The sequence below is a fragment of the Eschrichtius robustus genome, chromosome 16 (genome assembly GCF_028021215.1).
Source record: "Eschrichtius robustus isolate mEscRob2 chromosome 16, mEscRob2.pri, whole genome shotgun sequence".
Taxonomy (NCBI): domain Eukaryota; kingdom Metazoa; phylum Chordata; class Mammalia; order Artiodactyla; family Eschrichtiidae; genus Eschrichtius; species Eschrichtius robustus.
In genome coordinates this window covers 51,634,952-51,654,367 of record NC_090839.1, presented here as the reverse complement: position 1 = coordinate 51,654,367, position 19,416 = coordinate 51,634,952, and the positions used below count along the sequence as shown (strand labels likewise).

The following is a 19,416-nucleotide window of genomic DNA, read 5'->3' as shown; positions in this document are numbered from 1 at the left end:
CCAATCGTAGGTGCTTGGGCTCAGACAGCCGAGACAGAGCTGCTTCCTGAGTGCCTCTGGGGACTCAGCCCATCTCCAGCTTCCTCACCTGCACGAAGGTGACAATGACAGGCCTCTGACGAAGGCCTGGTGGCTGCAGAATCACTAGAGGATGGAGTCAAGGGCCGACTCCTAGTGGTGGCTCAGTGACCACAAGTCCCTTTCCTTCCCAGCCCCCTTCCGTTTGCACTGCCTGGGGTGATTGGGCCAGAACCGGTGTCCACAGCCCTATAACCTCCCAACAAGAAAAACAGCCGAAGTTGAGCCTGGTGACCTGATAGCTGAGATTCCTGCCAGTTCACTGCAGGGTTTTGCAGAGCCAGTCCCTACGTGGGGGTGGGGAGAGAGCAGGAGCATCCCAGCTCTCCCCAGTAAGGGGCCAAGGCCTGCTGTCATAGGGAGAAAGCCCAGTCACCAGAAGAGGGCCTCAGGAGGATTCTTCAAGACTGTCCCAGGAGGGAACTGGAAGGAACAGGTTTCATGTGCAGGGGCAGCAGGAGGACCAGAGCCGCGAGACTAGGGACGCATCTGTATAATCAACCTGTGATCATCTTAGATGTTCTCAGGCACATAGGTGTAACTTTTAAGTAACTATAAAGCAGAAGATAAGTGACCTTCAGGAGATAGCCACCCAGAGGGGAGAGGGGGTGGGGGGCGGCATTAGTTCAAGTGTCCCTGTGCAGGTCTCACTCGCGCTTTTTGCGGCTTTGGGACACAGCAGTGAACAAGACACCCAAACGCTCTCAAGGAGTGGAGATTCTATGGGGATGAGGGCACAGGGACCCTCCGTGGTGTGACAGGCACGTGGGAGCTGAGGCCAGCAGGCGGCTGAGGACAGGACACACCTGTGCTCTGGCAGGTTTTACATAACGACCCGTAATCACCTGCTTTGTGAGACGCCCTCACAGGGCCTCCATCTCCTGGTCTCTGAACCACCAGCAGGTGGAGTGACAGGCACTGGCGCCACAGGGCTGGGGGTGAAGGCGGGCACCCCTTCCTTTAGTGTGGACAGGCTGGAGCAGGCCTGAGCCAAGGACCCGGGCAGTACACATGGGGCACGAAGAACCAGGGGCTGGGGCCGGCTGTGCAGCCACCTGCCAGCAGTCTGCTTCCAGGGGAGGGGCAGAGTCTTGCTCTGTGCTCTTTGGCCAAGACCTCGAAGGGTGAAGCCGGGGCTCTAGCAACGTGAGGGAGGAGCTGACTTGAGACAGGATCTGCTTTGGGGCTGGGGGTGGAGGGTCCCCACACGGGAGAGATGCACTTTTGATACTGGCCTCACGTGTCCCCTGCGGCCCCCTCCAGCACTCTCTGGGCACGCTCCGCCTGGGCCACCCTCTGTAAGAGGCTCTCCAGGAAGCTCTTCCTGGGCAGCAGCCAGGCACTGCCGTTTCCATTTACAATGGGTTTTTGTCATGTGTTCTCCCACCCCACCCTGTCCCAAGGGGGCTCTGTCTCTAGTAGGGCTGGCTGGGACCCCTGCAGGACCAGGGCAAGGATCTCAGCCTAGCCTGGTGGGACCAGCTGGACTGCGGACAGGCCCCCATGTTTAAGAGTGGAAATGGAACGGGTTGGCAGGCCTCAGTGGGGTACGGGGAGGAGCCCCTTCCTAGTTTTGGCTTCACCTGATGGAAAGGCCCCTCCCCACACCCAGCTTCTCCTCCTAGGCAGAGACGGGCCCTTCAGGCTCCTGACAGACAGGCCCGGGACATCACCTGGTGTCAAAGCAGAGGCACTGGAGGCAATGGCCTCCTCCCAGGTCAGTAGAGACATCCCCAGTGCAGCAAGGCTAGGGACAAGGCCCTCCCAGGCCCCCACTGACCTCCTGAACCTGCTGGAGCACCCCGGCACCCCCAGTGCTGAGCCGGCCCCCTTGTGCAACTCCACCAGGAGTCTGGGGGTGAAGCCCACACCCCAGGCCCCACCACAATGCTGCCCTCCCTGGCTGCCCTGGCCACGTGGCCCACTGGTTGCACCTGGCAAGCACTGGGCCCTGGGGGTGGCCAGGTACAAGTCCCAGCCCCACTAATGAACTTGATGATGTATGTATTGACTCTGGGGAGCTACCCCCTCTGAGCCCCAGGAGCATGGTTGGGGGCCTGCATCCTCTCCAGGCCCTCCCCCGAATCCTGGCAGGGATGCCGGCTCCAGGCAGGAACTCCTGCGACACGTCCACACCCTCCAATTGCCCCTTCGGTGCTACTCACACAGCACCCAGGGCTCCTGGCGACCCTCAGAGTCTTAACGCCACACCCCCAGCTGAGGACAAGGCCTGGGGGCCCTGCTTGCTGCAGGCCAGGCCAACCTTTCATCACCTGGGGGCTGAGTGGGCAGCAGACCTGGGCTCAAGCCCTTCTCTGCCCCACTGGGTGGTCGGGTGGGGCCTCAGTTTCTCCATCTGTGTCTGGTACGCAGGTAGCTCAGTGCAAGGGGGTGGGAGATGCCTGGGCCAGGGAATCAAGTTTGGGGGACTTCTAGCTAACAGCCCCCCTTCAAGTGAGATTTGGTCACTCACCCTTAGAAGCTCCTTGGTGGCATCCCCATGACTGCAGTGGCGCACCTGAGCTCTCTTTCCCTGGCTTCCCTGCCAGGCCTTTCCTGCCCAATCCCATGGTGCCTTTGCCTTTCCTGTGTCTTCCTTTGGGTACTCTCTGTCTGCCCCTACCCACTTCTGCCTGGCTGGCCCTCAGCACCATGTCAGCAGCCAGGTTGCACTTGGGGGCTGTGTCCTACCATGAACATGTGGCCCTGGGGCCCCACCACGTCGCCCCGCCCCAGGAGCATCTCCAGTTGGACTCCCCTGTGGGCCCAGCCGGGAGGGGGAATCCTGCCGCCTCTGGGAGGGGTTGGCTGGACCAGAAGGCCTCCTGCTGTCCAAGCCCAGACGACGCCATGGGGAGCTCCTGGCCCGCCCCTCAGCCCCCTCAGATGCAGCACCAACTTTCATCGGTGCTGGGTCCCCTGGCCTCATGCTCCTACGTCATCCAGGCCACTGTAGCTTGGCCTGGAGATCTTTCTCGAGGGGTGAAAACAGGGTCAGCGTGCCAGCCAGTGCCCAGCGTCTGCGTGAAGGTCTCAGAGCAGCTTGTGTTCACAGAAACAGACCCAGTCTGTGTGGCGGGGCACAGCAGGGCGGGGAGCAGAGTTCCAGTGTTTATTATCGTACATATATATATTTCATGTGTATACACAGATAGTTTTCTCTCTTAGAAGTATTAAAAAATTGATCAACCTTCAATCTATAAAAAATACCTACTCTACACGATAGAAAAATCTCTCCTCCAAGTTTACATTGATTTACACCCAAAGCTTTCCCCAAAATATACAATACGAGGCAACATCTTAAATCTTAGTGTAGAAGGTGGGCCACGTGGAGGGTGGAGGGACACAGAGCCACACACACGCTCGCTCACGCACGCACGCACACACACACCCTCACGTATGTGCTCGCACACAGCAGTGGCCCGCCTGTGTGCAGGGTCTTGGCCCACCTGGGAGCACCCGGAGGCTCCTGGCTGGCGCTCAGGCTCGGGGGGCAGGCCCAGCAGCCCCTGTGGGTGATGCTGCTGCTCCTGGCAGTGCAGGTGCCGGGCAGGGGCTTCCTTGAAGGAGCCCCAAGCCACCAGGAAGGCCTTGAACTGTGTACTTGTGAGAGCCTGCCCGCCCCAGCCTGCTGCAAAGTGCACCTTGTGGAGACAGGACGACTCCTAAAGACCTCAGACTCCCAGAGGAAACTGGTTCCAGACATTTGGTTTCCTCGGGCCAGCGGAGATCCGCACAGGGAGGAGAGGACACACCCCTGGGAGCCACAGCCCTGCCTGAACCCCCAGAGTCAGAGGGGAACAGCAACACCCACCCGATGCAGATAGCACATTCTACGCCATGACTCTCAAGTCACAGGAGGGTCAGCGCCCAGGGTTACTGCAGCGAGGGGCTGGCCGTGAGCACAGGCCCATGGCCAGAGGCCCCTGGGCCTGAATCTGGACCAAGGGGCCCCTTCTGGTTGGGTGCCAGCCTGAGCAGCTCCAGGAAAGCTGGGGGGGGGGGGCCCTGCAGCTCCTGGCCAGACCCTGACACACACTGGCCTCTCCTGCTTGTCCTCCCCCTGCCCCACCATGTCTGGCGCCAGGGTCCTGGGGCTTCTATGCCATCCAGGAGCGGCTGAGACTTGGACGGCACCAGGTCAGGGTGCCTGGCGGGGACCCATTTCATTCCTTTCTTCCCTGACAAGGCAGGAAGCGTGGGAGAGGTCACAGAGGGGTTCACCCCAGCCTGAGAGACTGTCTCTCATTCTCTGCAGAAAGGAGGGCGTAGCGAGAGGCCAGAGCCACCACGGGCTCCGGCCCCAGCATCCCTCCTCCCACCCCCTGCCCTGCCCAGCTGTGTGCTCCACGGTGGGCGAGGGACCTCGGTCTCGGCCGCGTGCGTGCTGTGCTGGAGCCCCGCCAAGTGGCACTACTTGACCTCCAGGATGGACGGGTTGGTCTCCATGATGGCCACGATGATCCTGTCGATGTAGTCCTGCAGGCGGAAGTTGATCTCCTCCTGCTTCTGGATGGCGTCCATGAGCTGTGGGAGGAGCCAGGGGTCGGTGCCAGGTGCCCAGACTGCGGACACCCGCAGGCGATGGGGTGGGGTGTTACCTCATCGCGGGAGACGGAGCTGATCTCTGCGGCCAGAGACTCGGAGAAGGCCGTGGAGAAGAGGTTCTTGGCGCCCTGGATGCTCAGGTTGATGATCTGCCCGTTGAGCTCGTCATTCTGCTCCTTCAGGCTGCGGTTGTCCTGGGGGACACGGGGCGTCACTCCTGGGCCGAGGCAGGACCACCAGCTCTGGCACCGGCCCCCGGAAGCGTGAGCCCAGCCCATACCTGCTTCAGCCTCCGGACCTCCTGCTCCAGCTCACTTTCCCGCGTGCGGCTGTTGTACTCCTGCAGGCCTGCGCTGCTGCTGCGGCCCCTCCTCTGCTCGGCCTCCAGCTTGAAGAGCTGCAGATGCTCCAGCTGCTTGCGCAGGTCCTCGATCAGCTGCAGCAGCGAGGGTTGTCTCAGCTTGGCTTCAGGACCTCTGGGGCGGTCTGAACGCCAATGGGGGGGGGGACCTCGGGGCTCTGTGCTCACCTCCTGGGTCGCCTCCTTGTCCCTCTGGAACTGGTGCCTCTCGTGGCTCAGCCTGTCCCCCAGCTTCCTCCTGTTCTCCTGTTCCTCACTGAGCCGCAGCGACAGCTCCTCAATCTCATCCAGCAGCTTCTGCTTCTCCTGCGAGAACGAAACAGTTGCCGGAGACATGCCCGTCTGCCGCCCGTCCATGCAGGTCTCCTCAGCTGTCTGCACCCGACACGTGGCAGGTGGGCCTGCGAGGCGCCCGGGATGGTTTCTTGGAGGAGGCCAGAGCCCAAGTGCTCTCAGATGTCCTCAGGGTGCAGAGTTGCCCAGGGGTCCCTGGGTGGGGAGGGGACCACGGGGCACAGGGGGTCAAGCTGAAGTCAGCCCCTCAAGGACATCATCCTAGATTCAAACCAGGGGTTAATCTATGCGTGACTCTCCAGGCCCAAGGATGCCGGGAAGCCGGGCAGGGTCGCGCATCTTCCAGCAAAGGGACGGCCAGGCCCAGCGTGTCCTGGCTCCCTCACCCCCGGGGCCGCAGGGCCCGGTGTCACCAGCCTACTCTCGAGCAGCACAGCTCCCTGGCCTGCAGGCGCACCCCTTGGCCGGCCACACCCCTGCAGGCCCATCGGCCAACAGTGCGGCTGCCCTGCTTTGGAGAACCTGTCTCAGGTCCCGATGGCCCACAGGCACCCGGGGCGGAGGCTGCCGGCAGCTCACCTCCTCCAGGCGCTCGATGCTGGCCTTCAGGCAGGGCGTGCAGGACCTCAGCTCACTGTTCTCCTCGTCCAGCTGCTGCAGCCTGGGGCACAAGAACAAGGCTGGGACCCGCGGAGCTGTCCCCCGACCGCCACACGCACCCACACGAGGGTCCTGGGCCAAAGCTTCTCGTAAGCCAGGATGGTGTCTCCACACACCTCCGGTTTACAGAGAAGCTGCAGACACAGAGCGAGTCCCACGGACCCTGAGCCCCTTTCGGCTTCTCCAGGCATCTGCTCAGCATCGTGGCGTTCATCACACCCACACTGGAAACGCGAATGACCAACCCATGGACTCAACACAGCTTTCCCACCAGCGCCCCTTCCCGTCTGGGGTCCCCGCACCGCATTAGCTGTCATGGCTCCTCTGTCCCCTCTGGTCTGCAGCAGCCTCTGGACTTCCCTGGCTCTTCATGACCTTGACAGTTCTGAGCAGGTCTGGTCATGTATTTGGTAAAATGTCCCTCAGATTGGGTTTGTCTGGTGTCTTCTCATGACTGGAAAGGTTGTGGGTTTGGGGAGAATCCCACAGAGGAGAGGTACCCTTTGCATCACGGGTGATGTTGACCTGGATTGCCTGGTTGGGGTGTGTCTGCCAGGTGTCTCCTCTGTCGAGTTCTCCTTCTCCCGTCCCTTCTCTGTCGTCTGGAGGCCAGTCACGGGGTCCAGTCCACGCTCCAGGGACCCCCGAGCGGGCATGTCTGTGTGTTATTTGGTCTCCTCTGCAGGAGTCCACGTTGGGTTACACTCTGGATGGCGGTTCCTGCCGTGCCCCAGCTATGCCCACTGGGAGCCATGACACACCGTCGTCTGTGTGTGCTTCTGTTCAAGCACCTCCCTGCTTCCTGGCACTCCAGGCTCTGCCGGTTTTCCTCTGTGCCAGCCACAGACCCAGCCCTTCTCCAAGAAGCCCCAGTTCCTTCCATGGCCCCGCTGTCCTCACCCCGCCAAGAACCCCAGGGAGCTGAGGGAGGCCATCAGGGTCCAGGCACATGGAGCTGCTAACTGAGGTGCAAAGAGCAGGCAGTGGTGACCCCGAGTCCCATCTCGCTCTGTGAGGGCCTCATGAGGCCCTGTCCACCTCGGGCCCCTGAATATGCTGTCCCACTCAGCCAGCAGGATGTCCCACTTGGCCAGCAGGATGCCCCCTGCCGTGCAGGCTCTGGTGCTGGCAGACACGGGAGGCAGGACGGCCCGCCCCTAGGCACCCACAGCCCGGTGGACAGGGCCCCACGGAGAGGCTGTGGCCCGCGGGTCCACTGGACGGCACTGTGCCGAGGCCCAGGAAGAAGGCTTTCCCGGGAGGTGACACCGCAGGCCTGCCCCCGGGGAGGCCTCCCGTCCAGGGAGACCCCAGCACAGCTCTGTGTGCAGCCCCTCCTGCCACCTCCCACTGTTGAAAATGTGTCAAAATTTATTTTCCAGCTTTAAGAGCTGGAGATAAACACATGCTAAAGAGCCTGGAGTTGTCGTTCACGAGTGTAAAACGGCTGCACGTTGAAGGCTGAGAGTGGTGCCTGTTCAGTTAAAAAGACTGTGAAATACCCGCCTCCCCGTCACTACCCACCCAGAAGCGAGCTCTGCAGGGGGAGGACGAGCAGGAACCTCCAGGTGACTGTTGACTTGTGGACATTTAGGTTCTCTGCTGGTTTTCTTTGACAAACAACGTTTGAGATCCACGTGTCACCGTGAGTGAACGCCCCCAGCCCGAGTTCCTGGTCCACTCCTGTGCCTTTGTGGGGTGTCTGCACAGAGTATGTTCCCCTTTTCCTGACTCATCTAAGGCTTATGCCTTCAGGGAAGCATAGGGGTAATTTTCTCAAGTTGCCTTAAAAAAAGATTTTGACTTTGATTTTGAATGGTGCAGCATCCACTGGAGAAAGATTAGAGGAAGTGACATCCAGGTAGTGTCAGTCTTTGCCTTCAAATACTTTGTGGCCTTCAGTAGAATTTTTTAGTTTTCTTCACGAAGGTTTTTCCACTGTTTGTAAAATCAAATTTGTTCCTAGGTATCGTGCCCTCCTGGGGTGGCCAGCTGTTGTGGTGAGAGCCCAGCTGCATTTCTCATCAGCCCTCTCCCCCACCTGACCTGCGGGTCCCCCGTCCCCCTCTCCCCAACCTGGCCTGCGGGTCCCTGGTCCCCCTCTCCTCCACCTGGCCCGCGGGTCCCCTAGCCCCCTCTCCCCAACCTGGCCCGCGGGTCCCCCGTCCCCCCTCTCCCCCACCTGGCCTGCAGGTTCTCGATCTCGATGCTCTTCTCTCGCTCCATCTTGCACAGGAGCTCCTTCTGCTTGCGTGTCTCCTCCAGGACCATCTCGCAGGCTCTCAGCTCCTGCTCCTTGAGCTGCTCCTCCAGGGCGTTGGCTCTGCAAGGCAGAGGGGGAGGGGAGAAACCGTCCTGAGATGCTGCGCCTGGAGCTGGAGAGAGCGGCCCTGCCCAGAGGGGGGACAGGAAGGCACTGAGACGTCCCCCAATGGCCCACAGCTCTAGTCAAGGGCAGTTCTGAAGCAGGACATGTATCCCCCAAACAGCCTTCACCTCACACTGAGGGTGCCTGGCCTTCAGACCACGGCACAGTCCTGACAGCAAGGACATCATTCCCAGGGGAACTTACCCCCATCCTGGCCTGCACCCACAGTTGCCTCCTGCTCGCTGGGTGTGGGCAGGAGACCCTCCCGGGCACAAGCCCACAAGGTGCCTGGCCCCAGGGCACCTCGCACTGATACTCCAGGCTGGAGACATGGTGTACAGACCCACCCCACCCAGGTCAGCCGTGGCAGACTCGAAGGCAGGTATAGCAAGAACATGGGGACAGAAGGAAGATACACATGGGGACCCTGACCCTGGCCTCTTCCCAGACCACCACTCCCACGTGCAGGAGACAGGAATGGACCAAACCACAGAGAAGGGCTCCGGGCCCTGCCTGTGGACGGCCGGAGCCCATGCCCCCAAGCTGCCCGTCCACACACGGCTTCTCATCTGCTTTTTGGTACTTCGCACCCAAGAGTGAACAGACAGCCAAAGACCACCAGACATCACAGGAAAGCTCTTAATACAAAGTGGTCAAAGCAAACAGAAAAAACGACCTGAAGGAGACACACATCACGCGGGAAATACCACAGAAGCCCTGTAACTATCACCCTCAGAGGCCTGAGACACCACGTCCACGAAACAGGAGCAGCTATCGCAGAAGGAATGGGTAACAGAAGTAACTCTTAGCAATTAAAACTACGACACGACAAAATTTTAAATTCAACAGAATAACTGAAGGAGAAAACCAAAGATTATTACACAGAAAAAAAGAAAAATGAGAAAGGTAGAGAATAAGGAAGTAAAGAAAATGAGAAGGAAGGTCCATAAGGTCTGATATCTGATTAACAGAAGTTCAGACAGACAAGAAAATGGAAGAAACTCTGAGAGACACGTTTTCCAGATTTAAAGGCTGGAAACCACGTGCCCTCAGCACAGGAAACAACAAGAGACCCTCACAGCGTCGGGAGAGAACAGGACCTCACAGAGCAGTGAGCCCAGCGGTGCCAGGGCCCTGGTCACAGACGGGACAGACGGCAGCGGAGCCAGCTCCCAGGGACCCAGCTCCCAGCGGCATCCCAGACTCAGCCACACTGTCGATGGTGGGGGTGGCGGGGGGACACGACACAACCCCGTTTTCAGACATGTGAGGCCTTAGGAAGCCTGGCTCCTATGCTGCGAGCAGGGCATCTGCTCAGAAAGTGAGTAAGCAAAGAAGAAATGCGGGATCTGGAGAATAAGAAACCAGATGTGGAGAAAGCAGGTGGAACTCCTGGGATGGAGGGAAAGGAGAGCAGTGCGGCGGGTCAGTGCGGCTGGGAAACGCCAAGCAGCAGCGGCAGGAGTGTGTGCTTGAGGGGAACTTAGGCAAACACTGGCAGAAACGGCCCCAGGAAGTGGATATGACAGGCCCCGGGGCTGGGTGGCCAGGCGGGGCACAAAGTGTGGACTTTCTACCACATATGTGGATAACTGATAAATGCCCATTGGATGAGATGAACCTCCGGTCAGCTGGAGAAAGGAGTCTGGTGGCCCATCCAGATCTCCCTGGACAAGGACAGGGAGGGAGTAAGGAATGCCCTGCAGACGCAGCACTGGAGCCCCAGCCCTCGCACGAGCAGGGCTGACCCCACCCCTGGCTCTGCAGCAGGGCCACGGGCAGGAAAGCGGGCGGCCCCCGAGCCAGGGTCTCGACCACACAGGAGAACATGCTTCTGCTGCTCTGTTATAGCAGCGGGCGAGGCGCCCAGGACAACATGGCACATCCCGGTTCCCAGCCTCCAAGAGCAGGAGGACAGGTCATGAAGGCCCATCTCGCCCAGGAGAAGCCACAACAGGAGGCCAGCGTCCCCTGGAGCCTCAGGGCCCGTGTCCAGCGCTGGTACAAGTGCTCGGAGGGCGAGGAGTCCGGGGCTGCAGAGGGTTCGGCAGGGCCAGGCTTCGCCTAGACCACATGCCGTGCTCCCAGCCTCTGGACCTCCTGAAAGGGGTCTGTGACCCCAAGCCTCCGGCTGCACACGGGCCAAGTCCCTTGTCCTCTGCAGGAGAAGCGATGCAAACTGGGGTGAGGTACACAGCGTGACCGGCTTCCCAACACCGAAAACCACACCATGTGCTGTGAAAAGTCTGCAAAACCGGAGATGGGGAAGCGCCTGCTCCCTCCTTACACCGACTTCCACACAGCTGTTATTTCTAACTCAGAGCTCGCAGCTCCCACGTGGGGCTCGGTCGCGCTGCTACACCCCAGGAGGACCCCATGCTTCAAGGGTGGGTCAAGTACCCGAGCACAGGGAGCTCTGGAGGCACTGGCCCCGCCCCAGAGCCCCCACTTACTGCCTCGGTTTCCTCGTCCAGGAGATGCGGAGATGGAAGCAAGCCTGCGTGGGGTGGGGGGCGCGCCTTTGGTCAGGACGGGTCTTGGAAGCGGGGCACACGCCAGACACCCCCAGATGGGAATCCCAGCCGGGCACTCTGCAGGCAGGGTGTCGGCCCCGGCTTCTCCTGAGAGGTCCCTCCCTCACCCTTTCCTCTGGGGAGAGCCCTCCGCGAGAGCCTTGCTCACCCCACATCATCCAGCGAGCTGGCCCCCAGCAGCTGGATGGAGGGTGGTGCTCAGAGAACCTGAGGGGAGGAGAACAACCAGGGGGCGGATCACACCCCACTAAGAGGCCTGCGCTCACCTGTGCACCAGCTGGAGGTTCTCCTGCCTCAGCCGGCTGTGCTGCTCCCCGTTGGCAGCCGTGTCCTTTTCCAGCTCCGACACTCGCTTCTCCAGGAAGACAACCTGGGGAGCAAGATGGTGGCTTGAGAATCAAGGGGGCGGGAGAGTGTGTGCCCCACGCAGACTGTCCTGGAGGCCACGCCCACCAGGCTGGACACGCCCCGTGAACGAGGCAGCGCAGCCCCATGGGCACCAGTGAGGACAGGGAGCACGCGGTGCCCTCGAACCTCAAAGGCAGAGGAGCTGAGGGGCCGCAGGCAGGGCCACTGCTCTGCCAGACACAGCCCACAGAGGCGGCTCACGCTGGGGACTCGAGTGACAGAAAGGCCCAGGGTTTGGAGCCAGACACGCTCACCAGGCGGTGGGAGGCGTGACGGCCAGACCAGAGAGCTGGGGAGGGCTCTGCAGAGCTGAGATGCTGGAGGTGCTGTAGAGGTCCAGGAGGTGGGGGGCAGGGGGAGGTGGGCGAGGGGGACAGAAGGAGGTGGGAGAGAAGGTGGGGGGGGGTCTGTGGCCACCCTGCCCCTGCACGTCCTGGAGCTGGTCCTGGAGCCCCGGGGCCTTGGCCACGGGGAGGCTGCCCTGCCCCCGGCAACCTCTCAGGAGTGGCCGATTCCACCGTCCTGGCTCTAGGATCACTGCAGGCTGCAGGCCCTCCCGCCTCCTTGGCCGGCACCTCTCCATGGACAATGTGACACCTCTCCTGTTCACCCCACGGCTGCCAACCCGAGGAAACCCGCCAGAGATCATCAGGGCTGGCGGACGGCGCAGCCCCGACGGTGCCATCACCACCTCCCGCTGTGCCCTCTGCACACCTCACCCAACACACCCACCAGGGGCCTGCGCCCGAGGCCGCTGAGTTGTCCACACGTGGCCCTCCAGCCCTGCCATGCATCCAGGGCCTACCTTGTCAGCAATGTCCTCTTCCATGCCCTCCACGGGGTCTGGGGGAGGATCCTGCAGGGCCTCCATGGTCAGGGCCCCTGACTGATGCAGGTGCCTGGGGAGAATAAACAACAGCCCTGTCCAGAGAAGGTCCTTCAGCAGAGCAAGGAGAGCAAAGAAGGGGAACGACTTCACGGCCAGGCCTGTACACATGAACACCCCCAGGCCGGTCTGGAAAGCAGAACCCAGCAGCAGGCGGGCAGGTCTCCACCGAAGGGGACTCCGGGCAGGACACCACTACCGAGGGCTGGGTGAACAGGCCATAGTCTGTGGAGCCCAACGGGCCCGGCCTCCTTCCCTACCAGCTACTGGGCCAAGATACTTTGAACTTGGGCAATAAAACAGGACGTCACTCCTCTCGGTGATACGAAATAATCTCATCTTCCCCCACCCCGCCCCCTGAGCCGTGAAACATTAATTCAAGGTCACAACCTGTGGGCACACCATGACTTCCACGCCCTCTCCATCTCTGACTTCCAAGCACACCTCCTGGGGCAGGCACGGCAAGACACACTCGGGGCCTCTGGGGGCCAAGCGTGAAAAGGGCACAGGCCCTTGGCTCTGACACATGCGGGAGGAGCCTCAGCGCTGTGTGACCCTGAGGAAGCTAGGCACCCTCACTATGCTACAGAACGGGGATCTGCAGGCTGCCATATAACTAAGGACACAGCACAGATCCAGTTCAATAAAACACTGTTAAAAAGTACACTCTCAGGACTTCCCTGGTGGTCCAGTGGTTAGGACTCTGTGCTTCCACTGCAGCGGGCCTGGGTTCGTTCCCAGGTTGGGGAACTAAGATCCCGCATGCCATGCCACATGGCCAAAAAAAAAAAAAAAAAAAAAAGTACAGTCTCTTTACCAAACATATGAAGTTCTATTTCCTTTTCAGCACTGACTGAGCTTGCGCATTCCTTACATTTCTTTTCCAGAAACATTCTCAGGGGAACAAAAAGGAAGGACATCTTTATCCCTGTAGACCCCAAACCCCCAACTGTGCCCTGGGGGGTACGTATCAGCGCATTTCTGTGGATTTCACTCAATTCCCCGAGGGCGCTGAATCCCAAGGGCCAGGGGAGGACAGACCATCAAGTTGCCATCTAATCACTCCTCTTAACATCCATGACCTTGACCCAAATGTGAGCTCCTAACGCCACTCCTGGGGCAGGAAGCTGCCCACCCCAGACCCAGAGACCACCCTGAGGAGGGGCCGAAGCCTGGGGGCTGACACCCGATCCTGATCTCAGACCAGGGGTTCAGGCATTTTCCAAGGGCTGAATCTGGGGTCGGGGTGTGTGGCCACAGCATGTAGCCACCTTAGGGTAAGGCCAAGGTTCCTCCCACGGTGGGTGGGGAGCTTGTTTATTTAAGCCCATCCCGGCTCAGGAGACCCACCAGGAGAAGGGAGGGGGGATGCCTGACCCACCCCAAAGGGAATCAGGTCAAGCCTGGCCGGTGGACGGGACTGCACCCTAAATGTCACCCGACCCCAGACCTGCTGTCGCCCTGTGGGGTCCCCAGGCACACCGATTCCAGAGCCATCTGCACCCAGGCGAGCACACACCCAGGTCAGAGGCCTGGGCTGAAATGCTGCCACAAGAGTGAAATGACAGCAAGCATTTTGAGTTTCCTTGGAAGGCTGGTGGCAGTTCTAAGGGCAGAAGAGCAGCAGATTCAAAGTGCACGTGTGTGTGAGTGTGTGTGCACCGAATGCAGACGATGCCTGTTTGTAAACAACAAACACCTGCAGGCTGGCCTTTTTTATACCAAAGGGTATCTGCAAAGGAAGATGAATTCTCAGAGCAGCAGCCGCAGAGGCCAAAAGCCGAGGAGCGGGGCCCTGGTGGCTCCAGGTCCGTCCATGTGCCTGGTGTGGGAGCTGGGAGGGCAAGTCAGCTTCCTTAGTCTCACCAGCTGCAGGCTGTTTGGGTAAAAGGTGGAGCGAGAAGGGAAGTAACGCTGAAACTATGATCAAAGCATGGTCTGGAATTACTAGGACGCTCCCAAGACCCAGGTGATGGAGAGAGCAAGTGAGGAGGGTGGGCCTTTGGATTCACCTCTGCTTCCCCTGGACCCTCAGCCCTTAACATGATAGGAAAAGAAAAACAAGTGTTTTACATCCTCAGGGACAGAAGCAGGAGAGTAGGACAGCACCAGAGATGAGATGTCCAGGGCGCCGGACGCTGGAGGAGAGCCCAGGCGGCTGGCACCTGAGGGGCAGCAGGGAGGAGCTCAGATGGGGGAGGGGCGGCCCCCACCAGGCGCCCGACTCAGGACTGCGGGCCTCCAAACGGGCTGCACCACAGCCTGTGAACTACCTGAAGATTGGCAGCCAAGCAGGACCCCGCTCAGAGGGAGACCTCTAGCAAGAGAGACAGAGCTCAGAGAAGGGTGGGGGAGCCAGAGCAGAGAGGCCGCAGTCAGGGGCTCTGGGGGCAGGGGCTCCAGGGGTAGGAGCTCCAGGACCAGTAGGTGGGGTGGAGGGCTCTGCGGATCGCGCTCCAGAGAGGCCCGCAGAGCTCAGGGCAGGCACTTCCAGACTGGAACCACGCCTCTCACTCCACCCAGCGTAATTAACGGCGGAAAGGACGCACAAGATTCGCCCTGAAATGTCTGAGCTTCAGGGACAGGGAGAACATCTTTTAAAAGCTTCCAGAAGGGAAAAGCAGTCACAAAGAAAAACCAGCAAGCACTAGACTGTCCTGCAGCAGCGCCAGGACTAGAGGATAATGAGCAACGCCTTCAAAATGGCTAAACGGAAACCACTTCTGATCTGGAATTCTACCCCAAGCCAAACCACAGGAGTAAAATATCCAACAAGGGCTCAAAAATTTATTTCCTGGGCATGTCTTTTCTCAAGAAGCTACCAGAAGACGTGCTGGATAGAAAATGGAGATTAAAAAACGGAAGAAGGGGCTCAGGGGGTGAGATGATCCAGCACCTGAAACAGACACCAGGACCCGGCGTCAGGGAGACATGCGGGGCCACAGCTGTGCAGCCCACACAGCACGGGCGGAGAGGGTTAGGGCTCTGGGGGAACCATCCAGGCAGCGGCAGGGCCAGGCAGTGGAGGCAGAAGACGATGCAAATAAAAACATAAAGGCAAGCACTGCCTCCAGGAGAAGCAACAACTCATCTTAGAAAGGAAATCCAGTAACACATCACATGGCTTCCTGTGAAGATTGCTGGCGTCTTACAAGCCTAGAGAGGGCCTGGCAGGAGGGGTGAACGCATGTGCTGTTACCTCTCACTGCAGGAAGCCAGTGGGCAGCTCCCAAAACTGAAAAATGAAGAAATGGTCACCAACGCTTGTTCTTTAGAAGCTCCTCCACCTCCTCCTCACCTTGGGGAGCCAGCAGGGGTGGAAAGGACGCAGCCCTTGAAGGAGGTGGACCCAGACCCGGGCTGTGGCATCAGGGCCCCCGCTGACCCTCCCCACCAGGTTAGCCTACAGCCCTCACATGGGAAAGACTCAACTGAACAGGAGGAAGGACAAAAGTTTTCACCACGGACCCCCAGCCACAAACCCAGGTCCAAATCTACTGCTTTGGAAATTCTTTTTACAACCCGTCCCCTCAAACTATTTTCAATCCCAAACCATGAGAAGTAACTTTCAGAAGTTTTTTAAAAAATACCTTGAAAACAGTATTTTCTAAACAAGTTTTTAAAGCACTGTGACCAGTGACACATTTCAGAAGAGCACCTCAGTGGGCACCCAGGGTTCCTACCTTGCCACCTTCTTGCTGGAGAGCCGCTTCGATGGACTGCAGAAATCAAAACAAACAGGAAAACGGTGTCAGAGAACAGACAGGGAGGATGGAGAGGAAGCAGGAAACTCAGGCGAAAGAGATATGGGGCGGGGGCGCGTCCGCAGGCATGCAGCACCCGCTCCTGAGGCCAGCTCCATGCACGGAAAGGCTTGCTCAGCAAAACATTCAGGGGCACGGGGACAATCTCAGGGGCCTGTCACCTGGTCCCAGCCCTCAAGGAAGTTTCAGATGGTGTCACAACCAGGCCTCGGTTCAGGTGCTGGCCCCAGCGCCTGGACCCACAGGTGGCCATGCTGGGTTCGAGCCATCGGCCACCGGCACGTCCCAAGTGCTTTTGGAGCCACACTGCCCTCCAAAGCCTCGGCCGTCAGAGGCTCCACACAAGGTGTGACACGGGCCCATGTGTACAGGAAAGCTCTGTCATGGGTTTTAACTCTGGCACTGACATTTCACCCTCTACCACCCCAGCTGCTCAGAGACTCGCAAAGCTTTCCTGCCGCCGTTTCAGGCCAGGAAAGTCAGCCCCATGTTGCCTGCCTGACGTGATCACCTGCAGTGGCAAAAGGGCCAAGCTTACCGTACCCCTCGTTTTGCTTCCCAATTTAACTGCTAAACTATTAGCTTCAACCTATGAGAACAAGAACAGTGTCACGGCCAGACAGACACACCCCCGTCAGTTACTGTGACCCCCTCAGGCTGGGGCAGGAAACCCTGTCTGGGGAGACACGCTGTTCCCGTCACCAGCAACTGTACCCATTACCAATGCACTGCCTCTCCGCTCCAGGCTCGTCCTGCCTACCAGCTCCTGGCCCCTGCGATGCTGCGTCGGCAGAGGGTGCTGGACAGGGACCCAGGAAAGGGCCTGCTTCCAGGTGCCCCTGCTGCCTGGGCAGCACCAGGGTTTGAACTTGGGCCCTGATCCCCAGATTCCCGAATCCCACCTGGGCGGCTGCCCCTGACACCTCCCAGGCAGTTCCGTGGCGGGAGTCCCTCTGGTGAGACCCCTCCCAGCGAACAGCTTTCCTAGCAGCCAGCGGGTGGACTTCGGCAAGTTCTAGAAGGTGCGGCTACGCCCTCTGCAGCCGGTGGGCGTGAGCCGCTGCTCCTCCCTCACAGCTGCTGCCCCGTCTCCTCCTGAGCTCTCCTCCCAGCCAATGCCACGTTACTCCAATCCCCCGTTACAGTGGTCACTCTCTTTATTAAACTTTCCAATTCAAGTTACTGTGTGGTCCCCTCTTCTGACTGGGCCCTGACTGATGCTGTACATTTAACACAAGTCTAATTTCATCCTGAAGCAACAGGAAAGGACAGACCACTGTCCAGTGTACTGTCCCCCTCCAGGGGCTGGCATCACTTGCACCTTTGGGTAAAGCAGACTTCTCAGTTTCTACAAAATGAACCGTTTTACAGAGGCTCCCAGGTGTGTGGAAAATATGTATGTTCTGAGGTTCAATGGGTAGAAATTATATCAGATGTCAAAGCTGCTGTCTGAATATGGTTTGGACTAAATCACCTTTCACCAACCACAAAGCATGACCAAATACATTTATTTTGAGGCAATTTCATGGAAACCAACGGGTAAAATTCACATCTCCTTAAGTGAGTGTGTAGGGGAAAGTTCCTGACTGATTATAATGAGGGTTCTGATGGCATATTAACCCCCTTGTTAGTGCCTGTCTTAGGGAACAGGTGGCTGAAACTGGACGTGAGACCCGCTGGACTTGCTGGCTGGACTCGGCCACGTCCCGGTCTGTTCTCTGCCCCACAAAGCCTAGCAGAGGCGACTATGGCCGTCCTGGGGCAGGTCCTCAATGTGGGAAAAGATCACTTCCACATCAAGAACCTTCGGAGGGTGAGAGCTGAGATACGGAGACGACAGGTCCCCACTCGGGAAGGACAAATGACCATCCCAGCCAGGCTGAGCGGCCATCCTGGAGCGCTGAGCACTGGGCTGAACACGATGGGTAAAGGGAGGCTGGCGGGTCTCTGGAATCCCCGGTCTCCCCGGAAGCCCCTCAAAGAGCACCTCCAGTTCTCCTCAGCGCTGCTGGCACTCCCAGCTCCCCTCTGAAGCTGCCAATCGCCCTATCCCTCACCTGACCAGGTGCTGGCTGGACCCCGGCCCGAGCTCTGAGCTGCACAAGTGCAGGAGGAAGGGCTGAACCAGCACCGGGGAACGACTGGCTGTCAGTCGCAGGGCCCACCAGGCAGACTGAGCGGCCGAGGCCAAGCCCCAAGGGCAGATGGCAGGCCTGGGAGGAAGCGTACATGCCAAAACCATTAGGATGGTTCACCTTCCATGCAACTCCCACCAGTCCAAGGCCCCTTCCTCCAGGAAGTTGCCTGGGAGCCCACAGCACTGGTTGGCACGTCCCACCCCTTCCTTGCTGCCCGCACAAGAGCGCCTGGCAGTCCCTCACCCCCTCCGCTGGGCTGGGGCTGTGGGGTGCGCCGCACGAGGGCCCATCTCTCCTCCACACAACACGCTAATCAACAATCTGCCTAACGGACACGTCAGCATGTGCAAACCACCCAAAATGTCTCCTGCAGCTGGAGCCTGTGAGGCTGTGAGGAGCCAGGTGCCTCCTCCTGGGACTCTCTCTGACTGGGGGTGGGTACAGGGGGTGGAGAGGGAACCAGGAGATGAGGAGAGGGAGAGGCGAAGAGCAGCAGGCATGGTGGGCCCAGCGGCCCCTTCTGGGGACAGAGCAGCCAGTGACCCTGCCGCTGACGGAGGCTGCACAGCCTCCCGGAGACCAGCTCAGGGCAGGGCTCACCCCGATTCAAACTGACGCCTCTGACAGCTGCTCACAAGTCTGCGCTGAAGACCTACTCTCACTTTAGATTTCCCAGTGCTGCTTCTTGTGATTCTCAACTTCAAACATCTTTTAGTAAAACGGAGAAAGCACATCTTTCTAAAAGCAGACTTTCTCCCACACGCTGGCTGTCCTCAGGCAGGGCAGAGGCAGGGGACTGGACCGCGGCATGCACACGGGGCACCAGACCAGGAACAGCACATGCAGGGCAGGGGCCGGAGAAGAGTCTGCTGTCCGCACACCTGCCCGGCCTCTGGAGGAAGCCCCCGGAGTGGGCCGGGCACAGGGAGTGGCATCTGGGCCAGGGAAGTGGGGGCGGCTGTGGGCAGGCGGAGTCTGCCTCCCCTGGGACAGAGAGCAGGCCAGGCACCGCACAGGTTACCTATTCTTTTCAAGATCGTTCAGGCGAGCAGAAAGATCCTCAAGGCGGTTGATTTGTTTGTGGCACTGGCTACAGTAAAACTCAAAAGCCTCATCCGTGAGGATGCTGTGCAGCTTGGCGGCAAGCGGGTCAGCGCTGGAGGGACGAGAGGTGTGGCTTCAGGAGAGAGCAAGGACCGGGTGGCTGCACGGGGTGAGCTGTCAGGCGGATGACGCGGAGGCCTCTGTCACCCTCGGTACCACCTCCGGGACCCGCAACGCCCGGCGCAGTGGCTGGGGGCACCTTCCTGGTCAGGCTCTCAGAGGACGCAGGTGCAGCCCCGCGGCTTCGTTGTAAAACAAGAACCCTGCTTTGCC

At 59.6% G+C, this 19,416-nt stretch overlaps 1 protein-coding gene across 4 annotated transcripts in view; it reads right to left on the bottom strand.

Moving 5' to 3' along the window:
- Nucleotides 1–3,147: 3,147 nt before the first annotated feature.
- Nucleotides 3,148–19,416, bottom strand: part of RAB11FIP3 (RAB11 family interacting protein 3) — an 80,571-nt gene continuing 64,302 nt past the window's right edge. For 2 of the 4 annotated variants that reach the window (XM_068524994.1, XM_068524993.1), the window contains exons 6-15: nt 19,061–19,195; nt 15,821–15,856; nt 12,057–12,150; nt 11,110–11,213; nt 8,124–8,264; nt 5,861–5,942; nt 5,156–5,293; nt 4,907–5,062; nt 4,680–4,820; nt 3,148–4,605 (exon numbers count right to left, since the gene is read on the bottom strand). In XM_068524994.1, the coding sequence (XP_068381095.1) occupies nt 4,492–4,605; nt 4,680–4,820; nt 4,907–5,062; nt 5,156–5,293; nt 5,861–5,942; nt 8,124–8,264; nt 11,110–11,213; nt 12,057–12,150; nt 15,821–15,856; nt 19,061–19,195 (1,141 nt within the window). In that variant the 3' untranslated portion in view covers nt 3,148–4,491. The remainder of the gene's footprint in view (nt 4,606–4,679; nt 4,821–4,906; nt 5,063–5,155; nt 5,294–5,860; nt 5,943–8,123; nt 8,265–11,109; nt 11,214–12,056; nt 12,151–15,820; nt 15,857–19,060; nt 19,196–19,416) is intronic. The other 2 variants (XM_068524996.1, XM_068524995.1) reach the window with 1 other exon arrangement.